This window comes from Manacus candei, unplaced genomic scaffold (genome assembly GCF_025592945.1).
Source record: "Manacus candei isolate 608988 ecotype Guabito, Panama unplaced genomic scaffold, ASM2559294v1 h1tg000002l, whole genome shotgun sequence".
Classification (NCBI taxonomy): domain Eukaryota; kingdom Metazoa; phylum Chordata; class Aves; order Passeriformes; family Pipridae; genus Manacus; species Manacus candei.
The window spans coordinates 8,373,825-8,401,402 of record NW_026138050.1 but is presented as its reverse complement, the minus strand read 5'-3'; the positions used below and the strand labels follow the sequence as shown (position 1 = coordinate 8,401,402).

The window sequence follows — 27,578 nt, the reverse complement described above, 5'->3', positions numbered from 1 at the left end:
AGTTTAGTCCTTGCTGATAACATTTCATAACAAATGTAAGACTCACCATACAGCTCATGAATAGAGTGTACTGAAGACCAAATCTCTTATACTAATGATCGGTTGTATCACCAGAAAGTTCAATGGAACAGATACTATAATCTGAAGTTTCTACTTAAGCAATCCTGAATTTCAGTGAAATGGAATACTATTCTGGGGATGAAACATGATTGATGAACCAGTGCTTCTCAGTAAACATAACAAGAAATACTTGTTTTCCCTATGTGCACTAAACCCACACCACATCACTCAGTTGATTGCAAAATCATACATTAGGTGCAACTATGTAAGATTAACAAGAAGTTTCCTCGACAAGTTAATAAAAAGGTTTGTTCTCTTTTCTTAAAGACATTCATCTTTAAGAATGTAGTAGATAACAGTAGATGTTATCCAGGGGTTTTTTTGAAGATTTGAATACCACCACGCTTTTGAGAGTGGGGGAACAGAGAGAGGTCCACATGTTTGGCCTCTCAGAACTCAGAAGGACATACTAAAAATGTGTCTGGTATCTGCCAAGGGGCTGCAAAAGAGACAAGTGAAGGCATCAGTATCATTTAGAAGCTGGAGCACAATGCCATTAGATGACAAGTGACTACTGACATACTGCTTTGTTGAACACACATTTCAACTCTGAGAATGAAAAGAACTCCGTTAAACCACATTTAACAGTGTCAGGAACTGCAGGAGCCACTTCTAGATTAAACACTGTCCATTAGCAAGTTTTAGATTTGACATCTGATCATATCTTCATTAGTGAACTCAGAGAAGTTTAAACACAAGTTTTTTGGTGACAAACTTTTAACATTCTGACCACAAACAGAGTGTCACCACTGAGTTAGACATCAGAATGGCAATTCCAGTATGTTCTGAGATACTAAAATAAAATGCAGTTACAAAATGAGAAAGAAACCTGGGGGAAAATGCACAGAGAATGGAAGTAATTAATAAAACCCAACCACAGAATAATTGTGGAAAGCATTTACTCCCTAAATCCTTGTAATAACAAGGATTTTGTTTCAGAGGAAAGCTGAAGTACTAGCTTGGCTTGAACAAGGGTTTCTTACACCTAGCTGCACAGGCTAGAATAGTCTCATATATTTAAGTATCAAGCCTTTTGGAAAAGAGTACAATCATGAGTGGTTAATTAATATATAATGAGAGAATGAACCAATTTCTTATAAATATGACTAGACACATGCCACAAAAGAAATATCACAGCAGGGTATTAAACCATCACTTCCTGTTTTTTCAGTACTTGAAAGTACTAAGCTCTCCAAAACAATGGGTGAGATGTGTCAGACAAAATACTCTTTAACATTTTATTTCAAAATAAGTAATACTAAAAATGTATAGCCACTGAGGGATACTTCCCTCCCCCATCCCCAAATCCTTAGGAAACCCTTGAGAACATTAGAAACTTCAACAAACCATTAAAAATCCTAAAGATGTAAGGAAAACAAAGACTTATTTAGTTCTCTTCCCATAAAAGGGAATCCACATACAAAGATGTTTAGTTAGAAAGCTGAGTAACTAAGATGAAGCTATTCACAAGACTAAATACCTGTATATTTTTAATTTAAAATACAGAAACAGTTTTTAAACAAGACAACACCACGTTCTACTTCCTTTTCCCTTCATTTCCTTGGTGAGGAATCCAAAGGGCATTGCTAAGACAGGTCAAAAAAACACACACACACGCTGTGTTTACTCCTACAGTTCACACATTCAACGAGTCTGGTTTAAGGCAACACGTCATAAGTAATCAAGCAACAAAAAACTTCCTGAATTAAGGAAACAATATAAGACAATCCAGGAATACACCCTCCTTTCTTGTGGAATGAAATTCCTTGTATCCAAGATATTCCTTGCAGACATATCTCAACAGTCTGATTTTTAAAAAGACAGTTTTATAGAAAGAGTGCATGGAAATTCCAGTGCTATGGAAAGGGAAGAATTACTAACCAGTTTGTTTTCTGGTTGCTGAATGAATTCTTTCAGTTGCTTTACAGTAGCCAGTCTTCGGTCTCTGTCGTCTTCCCGAGTAATCCTCCGAAGAAGATTTGACAGTCGAGACTCGTCAGAATAAGACAACGATCGCTCTGAAAAAAGCAATTTATTTTTCTTTTCCCTACGGTATTTGATCAATAATACCCTGTATTGTCCAAAAATGTGTATTTTGGAACTTAGTAACTAATAGTAATTTGAGAAAAAAGATAAATCATTATTTATTTTTAACTTAGTAAGAAGAAAATTAGATGTAAAATCTAACTAAGCTGCCAAAATGTTTCATTTCTTCCCATGGACAGCCCAATACCTACATAAAACTCATGTAGAACTAAGCAGAACTGTTTACTTCTACACAAAAACCTGGATTTAGTTCCCTTCTACATAAATGAAACTTAAAAAAAAAAAAATGGGTGTGGCAAGGTTAAATCTGACAGAATAGATAAACAAAAACAATTCAACAAATACTATTTAAAGAGAACCTTGTGGATAAAACAAACTCTTCTTGAAGCAAAGAACCAGAGTTAAGCTCAAGTAACTACAAAGAAACAAGATTGTCTCCACTATTTTGGTACAAGAAGACAGGTTATGAGTAGCTTTATGATGGGTAGCAAGGTTCTGCTTTGGAAAGGAAAACAGATCTACTCTTCCTTTATTGAGGCACAAAAGCCCACAGTGTGCAGAGGTGCAGGGGCTATTTGCTTAAGCAGACCATAATGTAGGAGAGTTAACATCTTCCTAAGAAAACATTTCATTAAAGTTGATCAACAGCTCTCAATACCAGGTGAGGTGACAGCTTACCTGATTTAGTACCAATTACCTATGAATTCATACAAATAATTCATTTCCCTCTTTTGCAAAAAGGAAACAAAGTTTCTTTCGAGATGTTTAACATTAGATGTTTCATGGTGGTTAAAATCAGAGGATTCATGGAACATGATGAGGTTTTCTTAGTCAGTCAACATGACTAATGAGAAAATCCACCACAGCTACAGACAGCTTTTTGCTCTGGTATGTTACACATCAGTCATCCCATGGGAGCAGCCATAAAGGCAACCTGGTTAAAATGGGAAGGTTATAATGGGAAAATACTGACAGAAGAGGTCATCTGCCAGCCTGGGAACCTGGAACATCCTTCTAGGGCAGTTGGGTACCTAAGAACAAGACATGTCAAGCTATCCCTGATAAGCACAAATCCAAGAAACTGCAACAACAGATTTGTTGTCTGCAAAGGTGAAGAATAGACTGTATTGACAAGAAAGCAGGAATTGGCAACAGCTATTGGCTGCTCCAGTTGGAAAAACAACAGCAAACTGGGAAAGCAAACTTGTCTGAGAAAATAAAAAGCAGTAGCATCTACTGGCTGTTCCAGGTGAAAAACAGTAGTTAGTAAAAGCTACTGGTGGCTCCAGGTGGTTGAATCCTACACCCCCTTATATGTCTGACAATATAAAAATAACTTGCTTTCTACTCAACATGAAGCTTCTCCCTGCAAAGACCCTCCCTGGGGATGCCTGACCAACCCCCAGCTCCGGGGTGCAGATCAGCTTTGATCTGTCATCAACCAGCCCCACTCCTGGGAGAAGTGTGGTGAGTGCTGTACAGCTAACGCTTGAGTAGTATATAGATGTGCATGGAAGTAATCAGAAGTATATATTTGCTTTACTAGTGGTAATTTGCAGTACCTTGAAACAAATTTAAGAAACAAAAAACCTTGGTGTCCTTGTGTATTACAGATCCTATGAACCCACCCACAAGCCAGTAACTCCTACAGGTTGTGCCATCATCTACAGGAGAGCATGGCTTCTGTCTTATACTCACAAAAAATATTCTCAGCCTTATTTTCATGTCTCTATTTTTTGCATTTAAAAATAAAAGTATGAACAAAACAGGCTTTGATAATCTGTTTCTTGCCAGGCATCAGTTTAAGCAATTAATTTTGAAGACACCTGACATTCTGAAGGATTAGGCAGGCTTAGCAAACATTAAAATAGCAGTAAGAGTCTGAAGGATCAAATCTACATTTTGTTCCTAGCTAACGCAACTACACAAGACATGCAGAGATGTTATCTGACAGGCACGAAGAGCACTTCTTTTGAGAAGTTAGTGATTTCACAGAAGACTAAAGCATACACAACCATTTAGAAAGAATTCAAGGTTCTTTTCCCTTGCTTTATCTAGAAACCACAGGTTTCAGTAGTGACAAAAAGCTGCATTTCTGGTGAGAAACATACAAGGAATCATGATCAACAAAGACACCTTCTGAAGCTGTATCTGAGGTCTTCCTGAGTGCTGGTGCCCGAGCAATAACTACAATCCCAGCTAGATGGTCATTTGCATTGGAACATCTCCTTGAACATCTCAGCCCAGAGCTGAGCCAGCAGCTGCAGTCCAAGGCTTGCCTGCCAATGGTCAATACACAGCCAAACTTCAGAAGGATGGACCTAGTGCAGTTATCCACCCCAAAAATTTGAACAGCCCTAAAGAAGAAAGAAAAGGACTACCAGGAAGACTGCTGCCTGCCCAGAAAACCAGAACTGTATAAATGAAACTACCACCACCAAGATTACTGGTACGAGACACACATTTAACCTCCACTAGAACAAGACACACCGTTCAAAACTTTCTATGAAAGCAGTTTTGGTTTTATTCAGTTAATACCTAGTGAACATTGGCATTATTCCCCAAGAGAATAAGTATCAGCTATTTGTTAAGTCACAATAATAATCTTAAAAAAAACCCCAAAACACTAACCAAGAGCATGACTGAAGCTACACTAACCAAAGCACTACTTAACAAATGCCTATGTTTTACTCTTTGTGAAAAATCAGCAAGGTCTCAGCCACAGGCTAACAAACAAGAAAATATCAAAGAATTTAAAAAATAATCCCTCTGTATTTTAAACAAGCTATGAAAAATCAAAGTGACTTGCTGAAACCTACAACAATCATAAAGACAGACAAGTTCAAAAGGAGAAACTCTTGAAATCTGACATCTAGAGGACAGAGAATTTACAAAACCCAGGCAGTAACTTCAGTCATCCAAAATTATCTATTTTAACCTTTTAAAGAGGTGCTCACGTACCTAGGAGAAAAGTCTGAATTTACTATTATTTAGTACTAGCAGAAAATTCATGCATGAGCCCACCACCAAAAGTATTATTTAAAGAGTTCTCTATTTCCTCTACATAGACATAAAAAGACACTACAAAGACTAAGTAATTTTTATATCAAGACATCAGAATGGGATCATAAAGTCTGAGTTTAACCCATTCCAAAGATCAGGTTTCTGAAACAGTCATATCACCACTTGCTCCTCCGTTCTTCCACCTGCAAAGCACACTGAACACTATTGTCTTTTTTTCTTCTGAAATACAAATCCCTGAGAAGAAACAGCATATATGTTTATAACGTGCCTGGCATAAAGCAGTTACAGCTTTTAGTAGTGGCCTAACTACTACTTATACTAAGTGATGCAGTGACAGTGCTTACTCATAACTAAGTTTCTATTTTCATTCAGAAGTCCTTGGAAAAACTTCTTTTTTTTTTTTTTTTAATTATGACTCAAACCTCAGATAGAGTGGGAAGAGTCAAGCCTTCTTCCTCACAAACACAAGCCCAGCATTCTTGCACCCTCTCGCAACTCCAAATTTGTTCTCGCTGCATCTCCCAAGACCTTGCCCACATTCCTTTGATGCCTGCAGTTCCTCCAACCCTGGGCTGAGCAAGAGGCAGCACGAGCTGTGGCAGGCTCAGGAGTACCCATGGCCTGAGTAATCAGCTGGTACTGTGATGTGATGACTCGCTGACCTGCGGGCCAGTGCCAACAGGTAACGGCCGAGCTCACCAGTGCTGCTCTTCCCACACTAGGGACTCACTGATTAACAACTTCTTACTCAGGCACCAATTTTGAACAAATCCAAGAGCAAATTCTCCTTCTTAAGAGTTCTTGATCTCTCTGCCAAATTTGCTGACCTAAATAAGGGTTCAAAAGCCATTTAAAGGAAATTGAAAGATTGAGAGCCTAAGCCATATAGTCCAGGGATCTGCCCAACCTATGGAAGAAGCCTCAATGCAGGGAACAGTAAATACCAGATGACAGTTTCCATCAACATCATCTAATCATAAATAATAATAAAAAAAAATCATATAGAGTGCCTGATCACAGTGAACTTCTTTTCATATTCTGAATACAAGAAATGTTGCCAAAAGAGATACTCTCTTCCTGAAAATATGTGATATCCTTACCCTGTGATTTCCTCATGTCTTTTGTGGCTAAAGCACGATTCCCATGCGGAACACTGGTAAAATCAGGATTGGTCACATTGTTAACTCTCAGCTCTTGCCCCAACGACTTCCGACCATAAGTATTTTCCCCAGATCCTCCATTGACACTGTAGCCACCTGTGGAGAAACCAACCTGACATTAAAACAGGCTCTCAGACCATATATTTAGTAGGGTAGTGAGTTATGAGCTATTCAATTCATACACAAATTAGCAGCCCTATCCTCTACCACCTTCTTTAGGCTCCCTTTTCACTTTCACATGCACCAGTGTTTTGTTATATCCTATAAGTTTCCAGGTCACATATTTAGAATCTCAGGTTTTTTTTGAAGCCCATGAGAAAACCTCTACTGCAATGAACTTTAACACCAATTTTGTTGTATCTAATGTTTTCTTATTATTACTTTGACCTTGTATTTTACAAAGAGTTTCATGTCAAACTCCTAGTACATGTGGCTAGATACATTCACTTACTTGCTCCTTCATTATGCACATCAAATCTCCATTCTGTTTTTACTATAAACCCACCACACAGGCTCAGTAAAATGGTCCAAAAAATGAGAAAGCTTTTGAAAAGCCAAATATTATTTGCATGTACAGATTGAACAACTCTCTCAACATACAAAGGTCAATATTTTCACTCACTAATACTGCCATTATCCTTAATTAAAGTCAATCCTACATTCTCCCACTTGAGATACATCTTTGGTAACAGCATAAAATTAAAATAAAAATGCCATTTTGAATAATTCAATTACTCTTACCCCTTACAAGAATATACATACTCAACTACTGAGACTGAAAATTCTTCCAGTCTACCACACCACTTTGAGGGACAGGTTGAAGTGAAATTGTCCCCTGAGTCTCCCAATACTTCACTCAGTGTATTAGAGCTCATTTCCAAGGCAGCTTTCTAAAGTGCCTTGCCCCTGCCTGAGACAGGGAAGAATGAACTAATAATATTAAACCCAGAACAAAAGATATGCAAGATTTCTTTCAGAAAAGGTATTTCCTCAAGTACACCTGCTTCAATGTATAAAAGAAAGTCTGGGGAAAAGGAGAGGTGGCTCCCCATAAAAAGAGGCAGCCCACTGAGACTAAAGGTTGGATAAAAAATAAGTTCAAAGATCAAGGTGAATCTGGACCTCAGTAGTTGTGAAGAACATCTCTTGAAGGCAAAGTTTTTGATAAAAAGCAGATATTAACTACTGGTAGACATTTGTGCATTTCTGTACAGACAGGACTACCCTACTATTACAGAAAATCCTGTGCAAAGTCTCACTTGTAATTAATCAATTACAATTACGGGAAAGATAGTTTGTGTATATTTGGATTTACAACATTAAATTTTACAACTCAGTTTTTAAACAAACTACCAGGTGTGCCCCCTTAACGTTACGTTGTCAGAATAAACCAATACTGTTCTATGAAGGAAATTACTTCTAACAGCAACTAACACATTCAACACTAAACAGAAGCGTATCACTAAAATTCAAATCAACAAAGAAAAGATGTCAGATGATCATGCATTCAGGTCACAAACATCAACTATCAAAAATAGAGAAACTACCATATACTACTGGAGTTCTTAAAAGTTATTTTACATTTTTCCTCTAGCACATAAAATATCCAAGCTTTTCTGGTTGCCTGCAGAGGCATGCAGTATTTGCTACAGCACATCTGACATTAGCTGAATTAAACACAAACCTATATTCTCCCACTTAACATGTAAATGGTACATCTTTAGTAATAATATTGCTCTAAATCACAATTTATTTAATTAAAAAACAGCAGGACAATCAGGTTTTTTGCCAATAAGGCTGTGAATACTACATTCTAACTCTTCCCTTACCTTCTGGTCTGAAAAGCTTTTAAAAATCCTAATATGTACTAATTCCATATTTATATGTTAAATCTCAGGCCAAATAAGAATATGATCAATTATGTCCCCGCTATTAATTTGAGCATAAATATGCAGATACCAAGACATAGGAAATCTTTTTAGCAGTAAGGACTAGAGGACATCATAGTTACAAATCAAAAGGGAAGAAAGTGTTGCAGCAAGGGAGAACATCTCACCTGTAAGTAAATACCCAAGAGCATTCTATTTAGTTTAAAAACTCACATCTTCCAACTCCCCTGTCTTGTTTTATAAGGTAAAGGAGAAAAGTTAATGTCAAGGGTTATTTATAACAAAGAAAAAACCAACAGCCAGACTAATCTTACAGATGCAGAGCAAAAGGACAGGAGTCAACAGTCCTAAGCTACAGAAAGGGAAATCTGAATATCAGAAAAAAAATTGAGTGGTAAAGCACTAAACAGGCTCTTAAGTGAGGCTGCACAACCTCCCATCCTTAGATGTTTTCAAACCTGAAAAGCTCACAGAAACTATCAATTTGGAATTAACTTTTGTCATCAACACCAGAAGCTGGGGTAAGGTGGGTAGGGGGGGTGTGAAATCCAGGACAGAAAATCTCAAAAGAAAATTCCATGCCAGCAGACACCAACACATGAATTGAAAAATCTTATTAACAAAGAAACTACTCTGCATCTGTAAGCTAACAAATTTCTACAAAAATAAAAATGAACTAGACATACTTGGAATTTGGTTTTATAGTAAAGAATATCCTAATCATCTCTTTTCAAGTCACACCTGAACAAAACAGCCCAAAGTGCTGAGCTAGCAGAGACATGCCCTGCAAGACAGAGCACTGGAGGGAGAGGTCGGTGCATTTTTCTTTTCAAATGGCACTTTCCCAGCAACTTCACAAACTACCTTTCTGAATTTGTCCAAAACTTACTAGTTCAGTACACTGCCAGTACATTCTTTTTAAATGCTAGCACACTTCAATTTATAAGAATAACCTACTATGTCAGTGTTAAACACAGTATAACATTCCACATTAGCTGACACACTGAAAATACTCCCTAAGCAGTTTCCCTATTAAAGTTAAACAACCTTAAGGTTGTCAAGCTATGCAGATAAACATGCTTCTGCCACCTACTAACAGTACCTATTACTTGTAAAAAAATAAATTTGCATCCAGTTGTAACTTCCCCTAAGATACAGCAATTATGTACAGACAGTTACAGGGCAGAGAAGTAGGAGGAGTACCAATACTTTGTAGGTTCCTGAACAAAAACTCCCACACTACTAATCCTGGGAGATTTTTTTGAGTCTGGCCTGCCTGAAGATTTATATAGTCTAAGAAGTGATTCTGCAAGTAAGAAATCCTATTTGATACCTGTATTTGGCAATTAAAAAGAAAAAAATCAGAATATAGATTTCTTTTTCATATATGATTCTGAATGTTTAGTTAGAGAGAGTATTTCCATCCTAAAAATAATAAAAAACACCCAGTAAAAGTGTGTGAATCACACATCACGTGATTTATATGAAGTCAGACCGAGGCACATGGAAGTAGAAACTGCCATTAATGATAAAATATAGATCTGATTACCAAACAAAGATTCTAGTTTGGTGCAGTAAAGCTGCAATAGGCAATATATCAGACTAGTAGCCTGTTTAATCCAATACCAGAAGCACTAGAGAGTATTCAGGAAGAAATCAGCCTGCAGACCAAATATATCCAGAATACTATTCTTCAGAAAAAAGTGCTTATTCTCTTAACACATCAAGTCTTCTCTTGCATTCCTCTCCTAATGCAACTGCATATTTTTGTCAGCATTCATATCAACCACAACATTTCTTCTATCCCTGACAAATCTCTCAAAACAGTGATACTGTGATAATGAGTCAAATCACTTCACTGCCTTTTTTGGAGGGAAAAAAAAAAAAAAAACAAACCAAAAAAATTCTCCACCATTTCCATTTTACTGCCTTTCCCTGAATGTCCCCTCACAATTCATACATGAAACAGCAACTGTATACCTTTTTCTTCATTCTGTATGTCAGTGTGGACTCTGATATCATCGTGTCTTTGCCGAGACACCACAGCTGAATTTGAGGGTTGTAATCCATAGGAGGCAGAACTGCCCCGATCTCTGGATGAAGAGTATTTTAAATTGTCCTGGTCAGCTGATGCACTGTCAGTTCTACAAAGAGAAAAATATTTTTTTTATGTAGGGGTATAACAGGAGTGGGATTCACATTCACTTACAAATATAACATATTTAAATGACAATCCCAAACGTATTTTCCTATGTGAAGAAGTTGTACATCTAACCTGCTTCTTAAAATGTGACCTTAAATTCACACTGGGATGAGAATTCACTAATTATCGCAACAACATGCAAAGGAAATGCATTCTAGTGCACTAGTGCCTTTTCTCAGGACATTCTCAAGTCTCTTTTCAGTTGGATGCCTATATAAGGAAAAATCACTTCCCAGAGGTGACAAATAAAATACAACTAGGTACAGGTATGTACCACAACTAGATGTCAGAGTGCCTACCATCTGTGAAAGTCATCACTAATCCACACATGAAGGTTTACATAATATGCCATGGGCCTTACTGAGCAACACAAACCCTCTTATTAGATGGAAGAGTTGCTAGCACGTAACTGATAATCAACACAGAAATCACATATTGGGTTTTTACAAAATAAAAACTGCAAAACAAAGAAAGAGACTTTACCGGAGAAAAAAGGTAAATTAAAAGCTGTTTGGAGCTTTTGGAGTAAATCCTTGCAGATAAAAGGTGAGTTAAAATCCACATTAAGTTTAAACCACTCTCATATCAGAAAACTGATTTATAGCCCAGAATAAATTTTGAAGGAAAAAGATTAAGTTATGAAACCAACTCTCTCACTGGACATACTAAGTGGTTTAATTTTCCAAAATACAGGAACTTTAATGAAATAAACTTGTGTACATGAGACTTTAGAATCTAAACTCAACCAACTATTTTAAATGCATTCTTACAAGCAATGCTGGGGGTTTGACACTAGAAGAAATAACACCCATCGAAAAGAAAAATCAGCAGAATTTTCTTCAACTGAAGTATATTTGAGTTGAACAGATTATTTACAGCGAGTTTTCCCCAACCAAACTCTAAAGCTCTAATATTTTGACTTTAAGCTTTGGACGGTTCATTTGATTATTTTTAAAAAAGGCAGGACTGGTCACTTCTGTAAATTAACTACAGTTGTGTAAGGATGAACACCACATGTTCCTGAGAAAAAGTATTTCATTTTGACTCTTCAAGAGAAACTGTGATTAAAACTGGTAAATAAATTCAGGGAAAAGAAGTCAAATACATCTCGAGGCCAAAAGGGAAAAAACACAGGTAAATTTTTTGAAAAGCAGTTGTTACTTAAGCCGTCCTGAAGGCTTGCTACTGTCAAATAAGGCTCAGCCTCAGTACAACTGAAGACCCAGACCATCAAGGCTGATATTTTCAAAACCAACTGGAATTAAAGACATAGACACACATTTTGTTCTCTGGAGAATGTTCAGACATTTTATTATCAATCTGGAACAAGAAGAAAATTGTGCTTTTGCCCTATTCTCACAGTGCAAGTTGACACTACGTTTGATTGGCAGATATTATTCCCTTTTGCACTATAAGCAAATTCATTTTTAGATATAGACAGTAAGACACTTTTCCTCATTCAGTATTCACTGTGCCATCACATCTACTGCTTTGTCGAGCACTTGCTTGGACTATTTATAAAATAGGCTATGCTACTCAAGAGGCAAAGCCTTACTGAAAGTCTTTGTTCATGACAGTCAACTAGGATTGTAAAAATCCTTATACAATTGGACCTTCATCATTAACCTAAGCTATGTCAAACAACAAAGCTCAGCACTGTACCTTCAATGGTATGAACTTCAAATGTGTCTACACCATGTGCAGATTTTACAGACAGTTACAGAGACCCCCCCTTCCCTAAAACCTCAGCAACTCCCAGCTCACTTTAGGCAATTACTTTAGCCTTTCAATGAAACAGGCTGACAAATTTTCAGTTGATAAATTTAAGTACTGATGGGTTCTTAAGTTTACCTTCCCAAAGGGCATCGCTTTTTTAAGGCAATGTGCTGTAAAACTGAATCATCTCCAATTGTCAACCATTAAGCCTGAAATTCCTACATCTGAAGGCAAGATGATTTAACATACAATTTTTAACACTGCTCTGCACTTCCCAATCAACTGGAGGACTACCCATGTTCTCAGCTAACCCCACTTCCCACAGTACAGTCTTTGAACGCTCTGTATAATCTTCCACTGTGGTAAAACACGTAAGCCTATTGTTTCCCTGGGAAAACCCACACACTCACTTCATTCTGGCTTTGGGAACAGCTATTTGCAAGCTAACCTGCTCACACTTTATCACCAACCAAAAGGTGAGTCCAATTTTATTAAAAAATACGAACTTGTTCTCCTATGTATCAGCTTAAGAGACAATAGTTCCCACTACAATAAATGTGTAGCTTAGGTAGCCAGCAGTTTCTATCCTTCCTTTATGAGGCAGAAAAAAAATACTTTCTAGAAAGATGCCATTTCCAGAGAATGAGGTTCTGTGACTCCACCAACTGCTGCAGTCCTTATTGCTTGGAAGGAGGATTTTGAACACGAAGGAGGTTGCAGTGAGATTCACACCAGAAGCAGAGCCCACCATCTGATGGGCCTGTGCATTTCCAGCTGCCCAGTGACACACACTGTTTCTCAGGTGGGAAGCACATTCAGGATCTGTACTGTAGGCTCCTGCACGAGCACTCTGGGAACTTGTGGCATGGGCTCATCAAGACCTGTGGCTGCAGCCCCAGTTCCTGTTACCTGTACCTATGCTCCGTCACCTGGGTGGCACAGGGCACTGCTGTGCATCCTCACCACGTGCACAGGAAGAGACACTGAATTTCCAAACCCATTTCTGAAAGACACTGTTTTTCATGTCAGGAATGTAGTTATGATTTTGAAAGACAACCACTTAGAACTCAAAGGCAGGCGCTCTATGGACAAGTTCTTGACAAAGTCTTACAAACAATCACTTCTTCTGCCTCCCTCCAGCCCTTTAGGGTGCACTGCATCCATTCCACCAGGTGATGGGAAGAACTGTACTCCTGGCTACCTCAGCTCATGCCTGTATTTCAGGAGGGCACTGCTCCTGCTCACATGGCAGTATTTCCACTTTAACTGTATTGTGCCATGCAGATGGCAGGTTACCTGACAGACCTAAAGCTCAGCATCATCTTTCAAACAACATCTCTGTAACAACAAATTTATGTTACATATATTGACATGGTCACAGGCCTCACAAACATTATATACTAACTGAATCACAATGTGCAATGTTAGCAACAGACAAGGAAAAATAAAAATATATATGTGATATTACACAAAGTCAGAATGAGAAATTGCAAGGATGAACACGACTATGACTACCTTATATTGTAGCTTCCAAAGCTTATTTGGCACTTTATGTGCTGTTTTATTTCCACCTGAAAAGCTCACTGCTGGAGACTAAGCAAAGCACTTCAAGAGCTCACATGACAGTTTTCATCTGTGCCTGGTTCTGGGTGGAAGATTACCCCATCACCACCAGCACCAACTGGCTGCATACACTGTTTTATCAATACCACTTATACAAAAGAGATTGCATTCGGTTTTCTGCAGGGTGATTTTAAACCTGCCTTTATCCATCAGAAAAAGAAAATAGTTCATCCACCCAAATAAGCAGAAATGGCCACTACTGTGTCTCCCCTCACTCTCCAAAAAGGCTGCTTAACTTTTTTCCATTGGCATACAAAAGGAAACATAGGCTTTTCAAAAATCTATCTAGATCTCATTCCAACAAAGGTATAATTTGACTTGCCAATTTGTTTGACTGAAGAGAGCATGGATGAAAACAACTGGTTTAAAAAAAAAAAAAAATCTTTATCCAGAAAAAAGATTTTAAAAATATAGGTCAATCAAAAATAAATTGTGTTTCTTTAGTTATATGGAAGCCTTAAGAATTTTTGTCCAAGAAGCTTGTTACAAACAATCTGGTGTATACTGTTTTTCTGTAGCTTTTTCAGAACAACCCTGCCATATGGATATTATTTTGAGACAAAAATCACTTAATTATTCTATTTGATTTTATTTCCAAGTACAGGACCTACATGAAGGCTTTATTCTGAGACAACTCTACTGTGTGAGCTCTATTATTGCTCAAGTCAGTCAATTTTAATTGTTTATTTGCTCTGTTTGCCAGTTTTATTTGCCATAGCAGAGATAAATTCTTCATTACTTAAATTATCAACAAAATATTTAAAATTTAAGAGTCACTATATCCACTCAAATTAACAGCTCCCCACCAAGTTTTCAATTGTTCTTCCACTGGCAGAAAGAGCCGTGACAGCCTCCTTTTGCCATGGTCTTTTCTCATTATTTGGTCCACCTTGCCAAGCTTGAACCTGGCTGAGCCCACTCCAAAGCCTACTTTTGTTTCTATCCCTGTGTCAAGAGAGTGGCCGTGTTTTCTACCAGTGAAATAACAACTAATTAACTATCCTCCTACTGCAATTCTGCCATCTCCACTGCTGGACATCTACCTGCAATCACAGGAGCGTTTCAAATCCCCTCTTGATTCTGCATCACTCCATCCTTACACAGTAGCTCACCAGTTTCATTCTGTCCTGTGATGGACATCAGAAGGAAACGTCAGGGAAAGGTATCATAGGCACATCCTCTTCTTTTTCCACAGGTATCTTCTGATAGCCATTTTTGGGTACAGGATATTATGCTAGCTAAATCATTGGTCTGATCTAGTATGGCTATTCTTGTATGGAAAACTATCTGTACTCCAAGTTTATTCTACTTTCCACCAACACACTTTCATCTTTCTCACATCTCACTCTCCTCTGTTTTCACATTAAAAACAAAGATTTCCACATTACAAATTTCAGGTCCTCCATTTTACTAAAAAACAAAAAAAGATCTTTGATCTCACACCTTCCCAACCTTATCAGCATATTCATTCAGATGTGAAAGGAGATAGAGAATTAGGGCTGTGAATGAACCCATTCCTGCTCAGCATCTCCCACGGGCAGTCCACTGAATCTCTTCCCAGTGTTTCCACTGGCATCTTGTTCTCTAAGCTGCCTTCAGCATCACTGACTGTTTTTCTCTCTCTCTATCTCTCCCTGTGTACATACCTGTATCTCTCAGTCTTTGCTCTTTCCTCTCTCTCAATTACCCCTGAAGAGACAAAAGCCTTATCAACTTTCGACCTTAATGACTCTACACACCCATTCTCAGGTAATTTCAGCAACATCCTCAAACACCTCTGTGTTGCCAACTTTCAGGTCTCTCACCTGTGCAAACTAAGGTTTCAGCCTATTTCTAACAAACATTTTCTGTGTACCTTGCTGTACATGCAAACACAGAAGAAAGAGAGTCTCTGTCTCCACTTCCCTCATACACAGCACTCACTATCACCTGCTCGTCATTCACTCCACGGATCCAGCACTATGATCAGACAACACCCACAGTGAGTGCTTGCTTTTTGTAAAAGACATGCCTCTGCCCTTCACAGTCACATAAGAAGCACTGCTCTAAACATCACTTTCCTGGGCCATTTGCTCGGATGAGTTTCTTTGCTCTCTGCCAATACCTCCCAGTCTGACTTTAAAGACAAGGTACTTGTCCTCAGTCACAAAGCTCCAGCCAATATGCTCTCCAGCTTAGGCTATAAGCTACCTGGAAGGAGACCCATATTTTAGTGTCTTGTCTCATGTCTAGACCCACTGGGCCCAGGCAGTAACGTGGTGTGGCAAGCACCATGCCAACAGAGATCAGTAACTCATACCACTGACTCACACTGCATGAGGACACATGCCATTTTCAAGAATGAAATGCAGTATTGAACCTAACGGGACACTTCTGGAACTTTGCTGAGGTGTGAAAGATCATGTTTTACACTTTTCCACATACTCCCCTGCTAACTGCATTTATGATGGGAGAGACAGAGACGTCCTGTTCATTAAAATCTTATATTCCTTCTCTCACTTTCACCTAAGCATGTCATAGGGCACTTGCTAACCTGCTACCCTGCACTCACACTCCTGCATTTCCTATCAAAGGGCTGTACTGCTTGTTTCAGTACATAATTAGCCTCTAGTACTCTAACAAATTAACTCTGCTCACACACGAGGCCTGCACACTGACATGATTTTATTTTTTGCCCCAGAAGTTGCAACAGGCAAAATGCAGTGAGATCTGCTAAACAAAAAAAGAAAGACGTAAAGGTCTAGACAGTTGTAAAGATTAGGAAAAAGGGGAACAAGATCTTATCAAGCCTTCTCAAAAAAAACTTCACCATTCTCTGTCACATACATCCAACATTTATATACAAAGTTTTTGTGTTGCTATTAATTTAGAGCCTGGTACACAGCAGTGCACAAACTAATATGCCCCTATATCTCAGGACAACTTCTTCCTCTGTAATACAGAGCTCTACCAATACACAGTTGGAAAACCAGTCCACAGGCATCTGACACAGAGGCACAAATTAAAAAAAAAAATATCAAATTTTAATTAAAAACTACTGCCCCTTAAAGAAGGATTTACACTCAAACTTTCAGTTTCACACCATTTTCACCCCAAGCCCCAATGGTGATTAGCATCACTAAAAACTGAGAGGAATCTGGACCTAGTAATGAAAATCAATCTAGTACATACAGAAATGTGCATTTGAAAACACAATCCATCTGACACAACACCCATGCATCAGCAGTTCCTTCTTTTGCCTTTAGGAACTTGAAACAATTACAATTACTACAGCTTTCATTACTTTGGCCATGTCCCTCCCCTCTTCTACGCCCTGCAAGAAAGCATTTACCAGCAACATCACCTGAAGTAAATGAAACTAAGAGTCACCAGAAGGGAAAGGGGAAGGAAAGAATATTTGTATATTTGTCTTGTGGGGTTTGTTCAAGAGCATATTCCAAATGATCAAAGAAACACACATTGTCAGTTTTAGGTAACAGATTTCCTTTCAACCGTGCATATGAGTAACTTTTAAAAATTAGTTAACATCGAATCAACAAAGACTGATTTAATCTCTGCATTGCCCTTTAAGTCTGTAGTGTAGAATCTCAAGAAGTTCCCCATCACCAAAGCCATCTTTTAGAGATGTAAAAAACTGGAGCGTAACGCACAGAGGAAAACATGCTGTGTTTGGGACTGTGTAAACATTTCTGACTCCTGGGCTCCCTCGGAAGAATAAAAAACATGGTAATATTTAAAGGAAAGGATAAAGTTAAATTCTGAAAAGTGACAGGACCAGTGTGGAGGTGTCAGCTATTTCCTAGCAGGAGCTCTTGGTCACAGGGTGTGATGGAAACAGAACGAGGCCCTGTCCATGCTGTGAGGCTCCCTTAGGCCACCACACTTTCTCTAGTGCTTTCAGAGTTTTGTTTCTGCTGTGGCTTTGTGGATAATTATTTTAGCAGCTCAGTTTACAGCAGCCGTACTTGAGAGCTAAGGTGGCACCAGACCACAGCACAGGGAAAGGACCACAGCCAGACACAGGGGTAACAGTCTAACTTCTTAAACCATCTTTATCGCCAGAAAAAAAGCATTTCTGCACCTACACTCTCAGTTTCACCCCTAACACCACTGAACCTACAGCAGGCAATACTGTATTGGATGAAATCAGCTTCCTAACCCCAGTAAGATGTATTTTTTAGACTAAAAGGTAGAACTCGTGACAAATTGATATATCCAACCAGAATGCATTTATAGAAGCCACCCACTGCAAAGTTACATCCAACTTCTTCCAGGTGGGAAGGCCACGAGTTATGGCCCAGAATTCCAGACTGCAGCCCAGATACCTGAAGCGAGGTAGTAGTTAAGGAATATGTGAGAGACCAGACTTCTTAATTCTCCCACAGAAAATCTAGATGCTTTAAGAAAATATCACTAACCAGGTTCATAAGTTTTTAAGTAAGGAAAAAATAGTAAGTTATTTGACCAAGTAGTTCAGTTACAGAAGAAATTAGAATTTAAATAACCATGCCCCACACACCATTAAGAACTTAACAGCCTCTAGCACTCTTCAAGCGAAAGGAAAGCTTCTTTCACAGTAAATGCTGAAGTTACATCTGTGTTTCTTAAGATCTACCTCCCCATCCACTCAATTTTCCCAGCCCAACTGCATGAGATTGGGACTATCATCTGTCAATACACTGCCAAGCACATGCCACTCTGTTCTCTGCTGGAAAGTTTATAAGATCCCACGTTGTGTTAAACTTCCAAAACCAGTACAAAAGCCTCATTAAAACACACTAAAAAATAAATTAAGAAACACCAAATTTACTTACAATTTCTACATGACAACTTTGACTCTTCAAATAGCAAGGCTGAGCAGTAGAGCAAATACACTGGCATCAGACACATTAGAAGAAAACAAGATTTGAAATACGCTCTCTATACATACCTAAAGAAGCCAATAGACTTCGAATTTTACTTACTAAAAACTGCCAGGTATAAACAGACCTAAAGCCTTACAAAACACATTGTAAGTAGGCTGGGGTGAGAGCTTATACAGATCGACTGCCCCCCTCAGATAAAAAACAAATAAATAAATATATAAAATAAACCCGCACTATACTGTTAACCCTCGAAATATTACGAGTACTCCCGCAGCCTCAGCTCTCCCCTGGTTGTCTGCCAGCTGAAAAAAACCAGGCTGAAAGCAGCGGCCCCGAGCTCCCCCCCGCTCCCCGCACCGCAGCCCCCGGCCTCGCCCCGCGGCCGCAGGGGGGGCAGCGCTGCCCGCAGCCACCGCCGGGCACGGGCACGGACACGCCGCAGGCCGCGGGAGCCGGGGGGCCCGGGGGGAGGCGGGCGCGCTGCCCCCGCGCCGGGCGCTGACAGCCCCGTCCCTGCCCCGTCCCGCCCGCCCGCGCTAGGCCCGGCCGCCAGGAAGTGGCTCCGCCGCCGCCCCGCTCCCCCAGGCCCGGCGCCGGGGCCCGGCCGAGCCGCCCGCTCCGCCCCGCTCCCCCAGCCCCGAGCCCCGCGCCCCCGGCCCTGCCCACCTGGGTTGCCAGTCATTCCAGCCCCGCGGGTGGTAGTGCTGCCTGCTGCCGGTGCCGCTCAGCCGAGACCCCGGGGCTCTGCGGCTCATTACCTTGCCCGAGACGGCATGGCCGGCCGGGCAGCGGCGCGGGGCAGGGGCGGGAGGAGCGGCAGGGAGCGGGGCGGACGCGGGGAGAGAGGCGCGGGCGGCGGCTCCTCGGCGGCGCTCGGCGGGCGGTGCTGCTGTCTCACAGCGCAGGGAGGGGACGCGGCCGCCGCGGCTGCTCCGGCTGCTGCCCGGGCGCGCGGCACGCCGGGATGGCGGACATGAGCCGCCCCTCCGCGGGGCACGCCGGGAGGGCGGGCACGGGCCGCGGGGCCGCGGCTCCGCCCCCGCTGGGCCCGGCGCGGGATCCCCGCCCGGGGGGTCCCCGGCGCCGGCACCTTCCCGGGGACTGAGAGAGGGGTCGCGGCCCCTGGCCCTCCGGTGGCAGTCCTTCGGCTGCGGGGTGTGAGGGCAGCGTGAAGGGGGAACGCAAGCACAGAATAAATGAGGTTGGAAAAGACCCCTGAGGCCGTCGAGTCCAACTTGGGACCGAACATCACCATGTCCATGTCAACCAGACCGTAGCACTGAGTGCCCGTCCAGTTTTTCCTCTAACACTTTCAGGGGCAGTGATTCCACCACCTCCCTGGGCAGCCCATTCCCATGTCTAATCACCCGTTCTGTGAAGAAATTCCTCCTAATGTCCAACCTAAACCGCCCTTGGCACATCTTGAGCCTGTCCTCGTATCCTGAGGATATGGGTGTCCCGGGCCCCGAGAAGCCTGGGGTCCCCAGGGCATGGTGGGAGGCGGGGGCTCCCAGTCGCTCAGATGTGAGGGAACCCAGAGTATCCCAGACCCTGGGTCCTGAGGGGATCCTGGGCCCCCCGGGTGCTGAGGGCCCAGGTCCCCAGGGTGTGAGGGGAGCCCTGGGGTCCTCGAGCCCTGAGAGGAGCCGGGGCTCCCAGGTCCTGAGCGGGTCTGGAGGGAGGACCTTTGCCTGCTGCCCTCTCCCATTGTGGAGAGGATGCAGACATCTCCCCCATTCCCTCTGTGCTGCCCCAAGCCTCAGTGGAGTCTGTGGGGAGCTGTATCCCCCTGAATGGGACATTCATCCCCACGTTTTTCCCCATTAGGACACCACATCGCCCGTGTGTGACTGCCAGGAAGAGGTCTGATGTTCAGCATTGGTCCCACACTAAACACTAAGCGAACCCCTAAAGTTTCTTCTTCCTCACAGACCTCTTTCCTGCAAGCCCTGGCAGCTGACATTAGCTGATTTGACAAATCCAGTTCTTGACTGCAGAGTATTCCCTTATTTATGAAAAATTATAATAGTTGAGTCAGATATTCAGCAGAGAGACCGGGGTAGATCAAACTCTTTTTTTAATTACAATATCTGAGATTTGAGATCACTGCAAGACCTGGGGAGACTTTTGAAATTCTCCTGTGCTTAATACACTACGGTTCTGTTGGAGATTTCACTAGGACAGATGGCATACTGCCGCCTCCCTTGGACTCTGCTGGGCAGTCATCATCCTGCTGACACTGTCTTGTTGGCTTACAGTCCGTAAGCAATGTGTGCAAAACGTGGAGATTTCAAAATCAATTTCAGGGAAAAAAACCAAAACCACAAGGCTTCATCACGACATAGTGACATTTTGGTGCAATGACCCCGTGCCCATGAGACTGCATTTCAACTGACATGCGTTTGTGTATCTTGAGTGAATTAATTTTGCAAAACCAGTCAATTCCGTAAGCTATGTCAGATCTTTTCTTTCCATCCTTTATAATTGAGATGGACATCCAGAATTACACAATATGCCACATATTTTTTTTTTTTTTTGTAAGTAGAGCAACAACACCCGTTGCAAATTTGCTGACCCTTTCCAACTAAGCAGAGCAGATCCTCTGCCCTAGTGATGCACCAGGTGATTCTTTTTGTTTCATGACTGAATAGTATCCCAGCGGTAACAATGTGAATCACTTGAGGGACAAGGTAATACTAGCAATGTATTTTTAACTACATTTCAAATTAATTTGGCAAGGGGAGGCAAGAAAGCAAGTTAGCTACTATAACCAACAACTGCCTGCTTATAGCAAGAGTTTAGGAGCCACTGATTTGGTGTTCAGTGGAGTAAATTTTGTATCAGAAATCCTGTATTCTAGTGGTGAATTTGCTGCAGTCTGTGTGGTCTAATGCAGATCCCTCTTCTGAGTGCAGTTGTCTCCATTTGTAAAATGGATCAGTGATGTTCAGCTTTCTAAACGGCTGTTGTGCACTGCCTTAAATCTGTAAAATCTGCCAAAATAAAAGATATACTAGATTTGTTTCTGCAAGGATGATTATATTGTGAAATTTTAATGATATTATAGATAATAGTTTAAAAGCTCATCAAGATTTGTGAGATAGAGCAATAATTATTCATATAGCATTTTCTCAGTGGAAGATTTCAATCAGCCAAAGATGGATAAGGGCATTCAGATATCACGCTAGAAATTAAGAAGCCCAGGGAATCTTAGGCCTGGATTTTCAGAACTGCCTTCTAATTTTCAGTCCTCAAATTTGGGTCTTCATTTTTCGATACTGAGTGGCCAGCACAGACATCAGTTGGAGCTGTACATTCTTGAGTCTTGCTAAAAAATAAATAAAGTGTTTAAATCTGGACCCTCTCAAAATAGAAATATATGGACTTAAAAGACCTGCCCTAAATTTCAGAAAGAGTCGATGTCACTCACAGGGATTTGTGCCCTGTCTCACTCCTGGGTGTGTGCTCAGTCCACTCCATCAACCTGTCCACATCCATCCGAGTGCAGAATGCTGTTTTGACAGACACTATGAACCACACTTTCCCTGCTTTATAGTTCACGGTAATGGTTTCTTTATTTAGTTTATCAAAGAAAGCTGTATTAATCAGAGTGTTATTTTTAGTTATTTTTAGTGCAGATTGTATATATTTAATGTGCTGAAATAAGGCAGTAAGCACCATATTGCATCTTTTACCCCTCACTAGTTTATTTCCTTACTAAACAGTATGTCTAGAGAAACCAGCTTGTGCTCAGGATTGCAAGTCACTCGTGGCCCTTGGCTCCCTCTGATCCATAATAAAGCTACAGATTGAGGAAAAAACAATCACCAACCATAAGAGGGAAAGACATGCTATTTCCTCTTCTGGAAATAGGACAGAAGCCAAGGAGCAAAACAGTATTTAACTAGAGCAGAGGAGTACCAGTCGCCAAGATCCTGTAGCCTGTGTATTTCAGATGGATGCCTCGTAAGAATTATATAGGATTCCTACAATAGTATTCCCTATACTTGCCAATTCTACTGTTTTGATGGCAGAATCCCATTTTTATCAATAACTGAGCAGATTTGCAGTTGAATGGCCCCACAGACTGTTTTCTGGACACAGCAGACTCAAAGCACATGTGATGCACGGCCAATCTGTGCGGGCATGGGGAGCCCAGGGTGTCCAGAACATGTTGTACTCGCGGCGCAGGCACGGCCGCCAGCGCGGGCACAGGAGGTCCCCCAGGACTCCCACTGTTTTCTTCATTAAAAACATCGGCAGGTACGAGGAGCTATGGAGGTTGTACTGCCCAGCAGGGATACTGTCCATCACCAGTAAACAGTGCACTCCCTATTGAGGCATACCTCGTCTCATCCCAAACTGGAATTTTCCCTTATCTTACGGGGTGTATAAATACAGAAATTCAACGTACAATTAATCCTAATAGCAAGGCATATTGAACCGTTCTGCAATTTTTGTTGAAAATTGTTTTAGCGTGAAAAAGTTCATCTTATATTTTGGAATTCCGATTTGAATACTAATAAAAATCATCTTTTACCTTCTTTTCTTTACTTTAAAGACTACAGAAAACACTAATTTATTTTTTCTGAGTATTTATAAAGCCACTTTAAATTTAAGTGGGATAGCACATGCAACCATCTGCTCTGTTTTCTCAAGGTCTTTTAGAGGATATCTTTTACTGAACAGTATTCCTCTACAACAGTGCAACAAATACAAAACATTAACCTTCTTAGAACTTGCATCTTTACTGAATTTATGTCTAATACATCTTTACGGCATTTTACATGTCCTAGGTAAGTAGCATTATGTACAATATGTGAGTAAATATTTGAGTTCCTGTCACAGACATCATCCTGTCATTATCAATTCATTACACCATGAGCTATATTAGTCCTTGTTTGTGTGTATAAGCTGTTTCTTCATTTTCTGTTTATTAATTCTATGCTTCCTTAAATGTCCTAGACATCATTTACGTATTACCAGCAACAGTCATATATAATATACAAACTTTCCTTTAAGTGACTGGTTTCTAAACAAGTAGTTGTTGCAGTTACTTTGACCTGACAAATACATAACCTAAACCAGTCGCAGACCTTTAAATATTTAGGTCTTGAAAGTCTAAGGAAAAATAATAGAATAGTAATTTTTATTTTTGTCAATACAATCAGATATGTTGCATCTGTTAAATTTCATCCAGGGTAAAAAAAGGAGAGATAGCCCAAAGCAGTAGTTTCCATGCTGGTTTCAGGAGAGCAGAAACTGCAGCAATCCCTTTCTGAGTTTTGGGATCCACATGGGATGCCTTAGTGGAAAGTCACAGCCTGCATGCAGCGTGTTATGTAGTTAAATTGTCAGCATCATAGCAACTCGGTTACAAAAATGTTTCAGCATCTCTGAAAATCAAACTTCGTGGAACAGTTGAATGTCTGATGCGTAGACAGCGCTGGCTGAGAATCAAGTGTGCTTTTACTCACACCAACTAAAATCTGTGCTACAAGCAGCAGCTCCCTCTCCTCTGCTCAGTGAGACAGGGCCGTGCCCGAGGTCCTGCCCGAGATGTTCTGTTACCTGCACACCAAACAGCGTGGCTGCAGATCACTTCACCTTGCTGCAAGAGCTGGCTGTGCGGACTGGCAGCTGTGGGGAGAGTGGTGCTGCTTGCATTATTTCTGGAGAGCCCAGGCAGAAGCCCAGGGACAAACGCTGCATTCTGCAAGAGTGAAAAGCTGAATCGGGGCTTGCGAGCACTTGCACATTATGAAACGCTGCACAAGGCAGGAGCAGAGCTGGCGTGCGCTGCACTGCACTGCAGAGAAAGGCACAGTTGGAGCAAGAAGCACTTGTCTTTCACCGTGGATGCCAACAGTACAGGATTATTATACTGTGAAGTCCTTTTGAAAAATTAATAGTGCGCTTGATGCTTCACCTTTCTGGTGAACCTGAGAATTTCCACCTGTTAAAATAACTGCTCTCGCACATAAATTTTCATGCTCTACAGACCCAAGTTTATGTCATGTTTATTGAAAGGGTAATTTGAAAGAGGCTGCCAGGAAAGTATCAAGCCTTTAAGGCATAATAAGCCCAGGGAAAATTGTTCAAATGGTGAAATGAATCCAACTTGTTAATTTAGCTCAGTTTGGTGCTTAGTGCTGATAGTAGAGTGCTATGAAAATAAAAAGAAAAATTGGTCTAAGAGGTGTAGTACAAATAGAAGTGAAACATACAGTAAACTCCCCCAAGGTATTTATCCTTTAATCTTCTCTAATTTTAATTGCTTTTTCTAGGCTTATTTTCCTACCTGTTTTTTAATGTATTCCAGATCTCAACATTACCAAGTCCTTATCTCTCCATCTTTCCTTGAAGCCTCTGGAAAAGACTTTGATGAGATCAGTAGAGATGTCACTTGAGTCATACTTCATGTGACAACTTGATAACCAGCCTTTATGAGCAAAAAACATAATATCAGAGCACAAAAGAGAGGGGCCATGAGCCCAGAGTGAGAGAGATTTATGCAGCAGGTCCTTATCCCTCAGAGTTCACTGCTCTGACACACAGAGTCTTCCATGGGACTAATTTTATGTGTGATGTACAACCAGATCATCTGTCAGTTCTGCACTGATTTCTCAAGTCCCATTCAGGTTTTCTCACAGCCCTTCTGAAGGACATTTCTGTGGAAGCTCACAAGTTGAGAGGTGTTGGACCACAAAGCTGGCAATTGGACCAAAAGTCATTTCTAGAGGACGCATGGCTCATCAGCTGGCCAAGGGACCATGTAATCTCTGCTTCCATAAGAAACCAGCTAAAAAGACAAAATCTTTCACATCTCTGGATGTTTGCATGGTAACATGATAACAGGGTGGAAAAACACTCATGAGCAGAAAACAAATCGCGTTGGATAGACTTGTGATGTGGATGCAGCTGGGGAAACCTCGGGCAGCAGGAGCAGCTTCTCTGCTCCAGCTCAACTGGGGCTTTTCTGCTTGGCACTGTGGGAAACAGGCATCTCTGTGGCCACAGTCACTGGCACTATCCAGAGCAAACTCAGAAGGGTTCAAAATCTCCACAGGGAAAATTGAGGCCCCAGGCACTACTTGGTTGAAATCTCACCTGCACAGTTGTTATTGCATGTTATTTTTGTGAGAAAGGCTGTGTCCATGTCTGAACAATGACACAATTCAAGCTGAATCAAAGGAGAGTAAATTGCCTTTTACTGCCAGATACATTCAGTGCAAAGACTCGGTATTCATCAGAGCCTGTGAAAAGCTTGGTGTGGGAGAGCTGTCTAGCATTATGTAAAAGAGAATCTGATTTCCCAAATAACATACGTGCATTGTAACCACCAAATCATCTTCCTGTAGTGCCCCGTGTAAATCACTACAATTTGTAGCTTCTCTAACAACAGCCTTACAAACCACAGCTTTGACTCATCTCCAGGTCAGGATGAAAAAATAGCATGTGGCTTTGTACATTAAAAGCATACATTATTCCTGGTCAACCTGAATTCTGGCTTTTTCTCCCATTTGCAAGTTTTGCTTTTGCAGCTTTCATAAAGTTTTCTTCATTCAGTTTTGGCATGTTTACAGAGGAAGCTCCAAGGATTTAATCAGAAATAAACGAAAGAATGACAGCAGATCTCATTGTGCCCTATTGACACGTTCTTTAACCTTTTCTTTTTTTGGTCATTTACACAGAAATTATACTCCTTACTCCCCAGTACTTGTGATTTCTCCCATAAAAACGTGTTATTCTATAGAACACTGTATATTGTAAATCTTCACAGGCAGAAATTAGATATTTCCTTATGTTTAGCACAGTAAGACCTTGATCTGGCTGGGATCTTGGAGCACAGCCTAACATTAAGTGTAATAATTCTGCTATAGAAGAGTTCAAGAACCTGAAGTCAGTGGGAGCACCATCATCTGAAGCAGAAGAAGCCCTTAAACAGAGCATATCTCTCTCCTTCTCGTTGTTTCTGTAGACCATATTTACACTACACTCTCACCCAGTTCCCTGTAGCACCACCACCCTCCATACCCACAGCTCGTGCAGCCAATGCACACGAGCTTTTTGACAACCACGATCAGCCTTTCATTCAGCTGGAAAAAAACAACAAATGACATAAATTTACTGTTTACTTTCACATAAGTTCCTTTAAATTCTTATTCGAGATATTAACTAGGTTGTTTTCAATCTGTGGTTTGCAATTACTTAATTCAAGTTCCTTGGACTCGTTGTTCCTCAGTCTTACAGATACAGCGATCGTTCAGAACGAATAAAATTAGCTTTGAAATAATCAGTAATGCACAAAGATAGTGCTTCATGATGGTGCTTTTTCTTGTTATTTCTGTTCACTGAATATAAAAACAGTCGATGTTTTGCTCTCTCAGCTCATTCATTCAGATGTTTTTGTAAAACACTGACACTAGAAGCTGCCCTGCATTTATTCCATGTCTGATGTGTCCATTAGTTAAACACCTACTCTCCAGATAAATGGAATTTAGCTCCAAGCATGCAGACCCAGTCCACCAAACCCACAATGACATGTTCAAAAATCCATAAATCCTGGCTGTACACTTTCACCAACACAGCTGAAGAACAAGCCAAGCCTACAAACACCCAGAAGAAACCCATGATGAGACAAAAAAGTGACACTGAGGAATGCAGCAATATGAACCAGAGCTGCACAGCTAATTGCTGTTCAGGCATAGCTAACCCTCTGAAATGCAATCCCGAGTATGGTGCATACAAACATAGATTTCTATGGACACTAGCTGGATCAACATAACATAATGTTTAAATCTGGGATTTGAGTTGAAAAAAAAATCTAAATTTGAATGAAATATATCCTTTAACTTTAAAATTTCACAAGATTAAAAATTGCACTGAAGCAAATTACAAAGCAGCTCATCACTGGAGAGACATGCTGAAA

The 27,578-nt window shown here is 40.8% G+C and overlaps 2 protein-coding genes across 3 annotated transcripts in view; one reads left to right on the top strand and one right to left on the bottom strand.

The window, feature by feature from the left end:
- Positions 1–19,625, bottom strand: part of SMG1 (SMG1 nonsense mediated mRNA decay associated PI3K related kinase) — a 65,527-nt gene extending 45,902 nt beyond the window's left edge. The window contains exons 1-4 of one of the 2 annotated variants that reach the window (XM_051774270.1): positions 19,313–19,625; positions 10,220–10,383; positions 6,291–6,446; positions 2,002–2,138 (exon numbers count right to left, since the gene is read on the bottom strand). In XM_051774270.1, the coding sequence (XP_051630230.1) occupies positions 2,002–2,138; positions 6,291–6,446; positions 10,220–10,383; positions 19,313–19,401 (546 nt within the window). In that variant the 5' untranslated portion in view covers positions 19,402–19,625. The remainder of the gene's footprint in view (positions 1–2,001; positions 2,139–6,290; positions 6,447–10,219; positions 10,384–19,312) is intronic. The other variant, XM_051774333.1, reaches the window with a different exon arrangement.
- Positions 1–27,578, top strand: part of XYLT1 (xylosyltransferase 1) — a 597,640-nt gene that overhangs the window by 491,754 nt on the left and 78,308 nt on the right. The window lies entirely within an intron of this gene.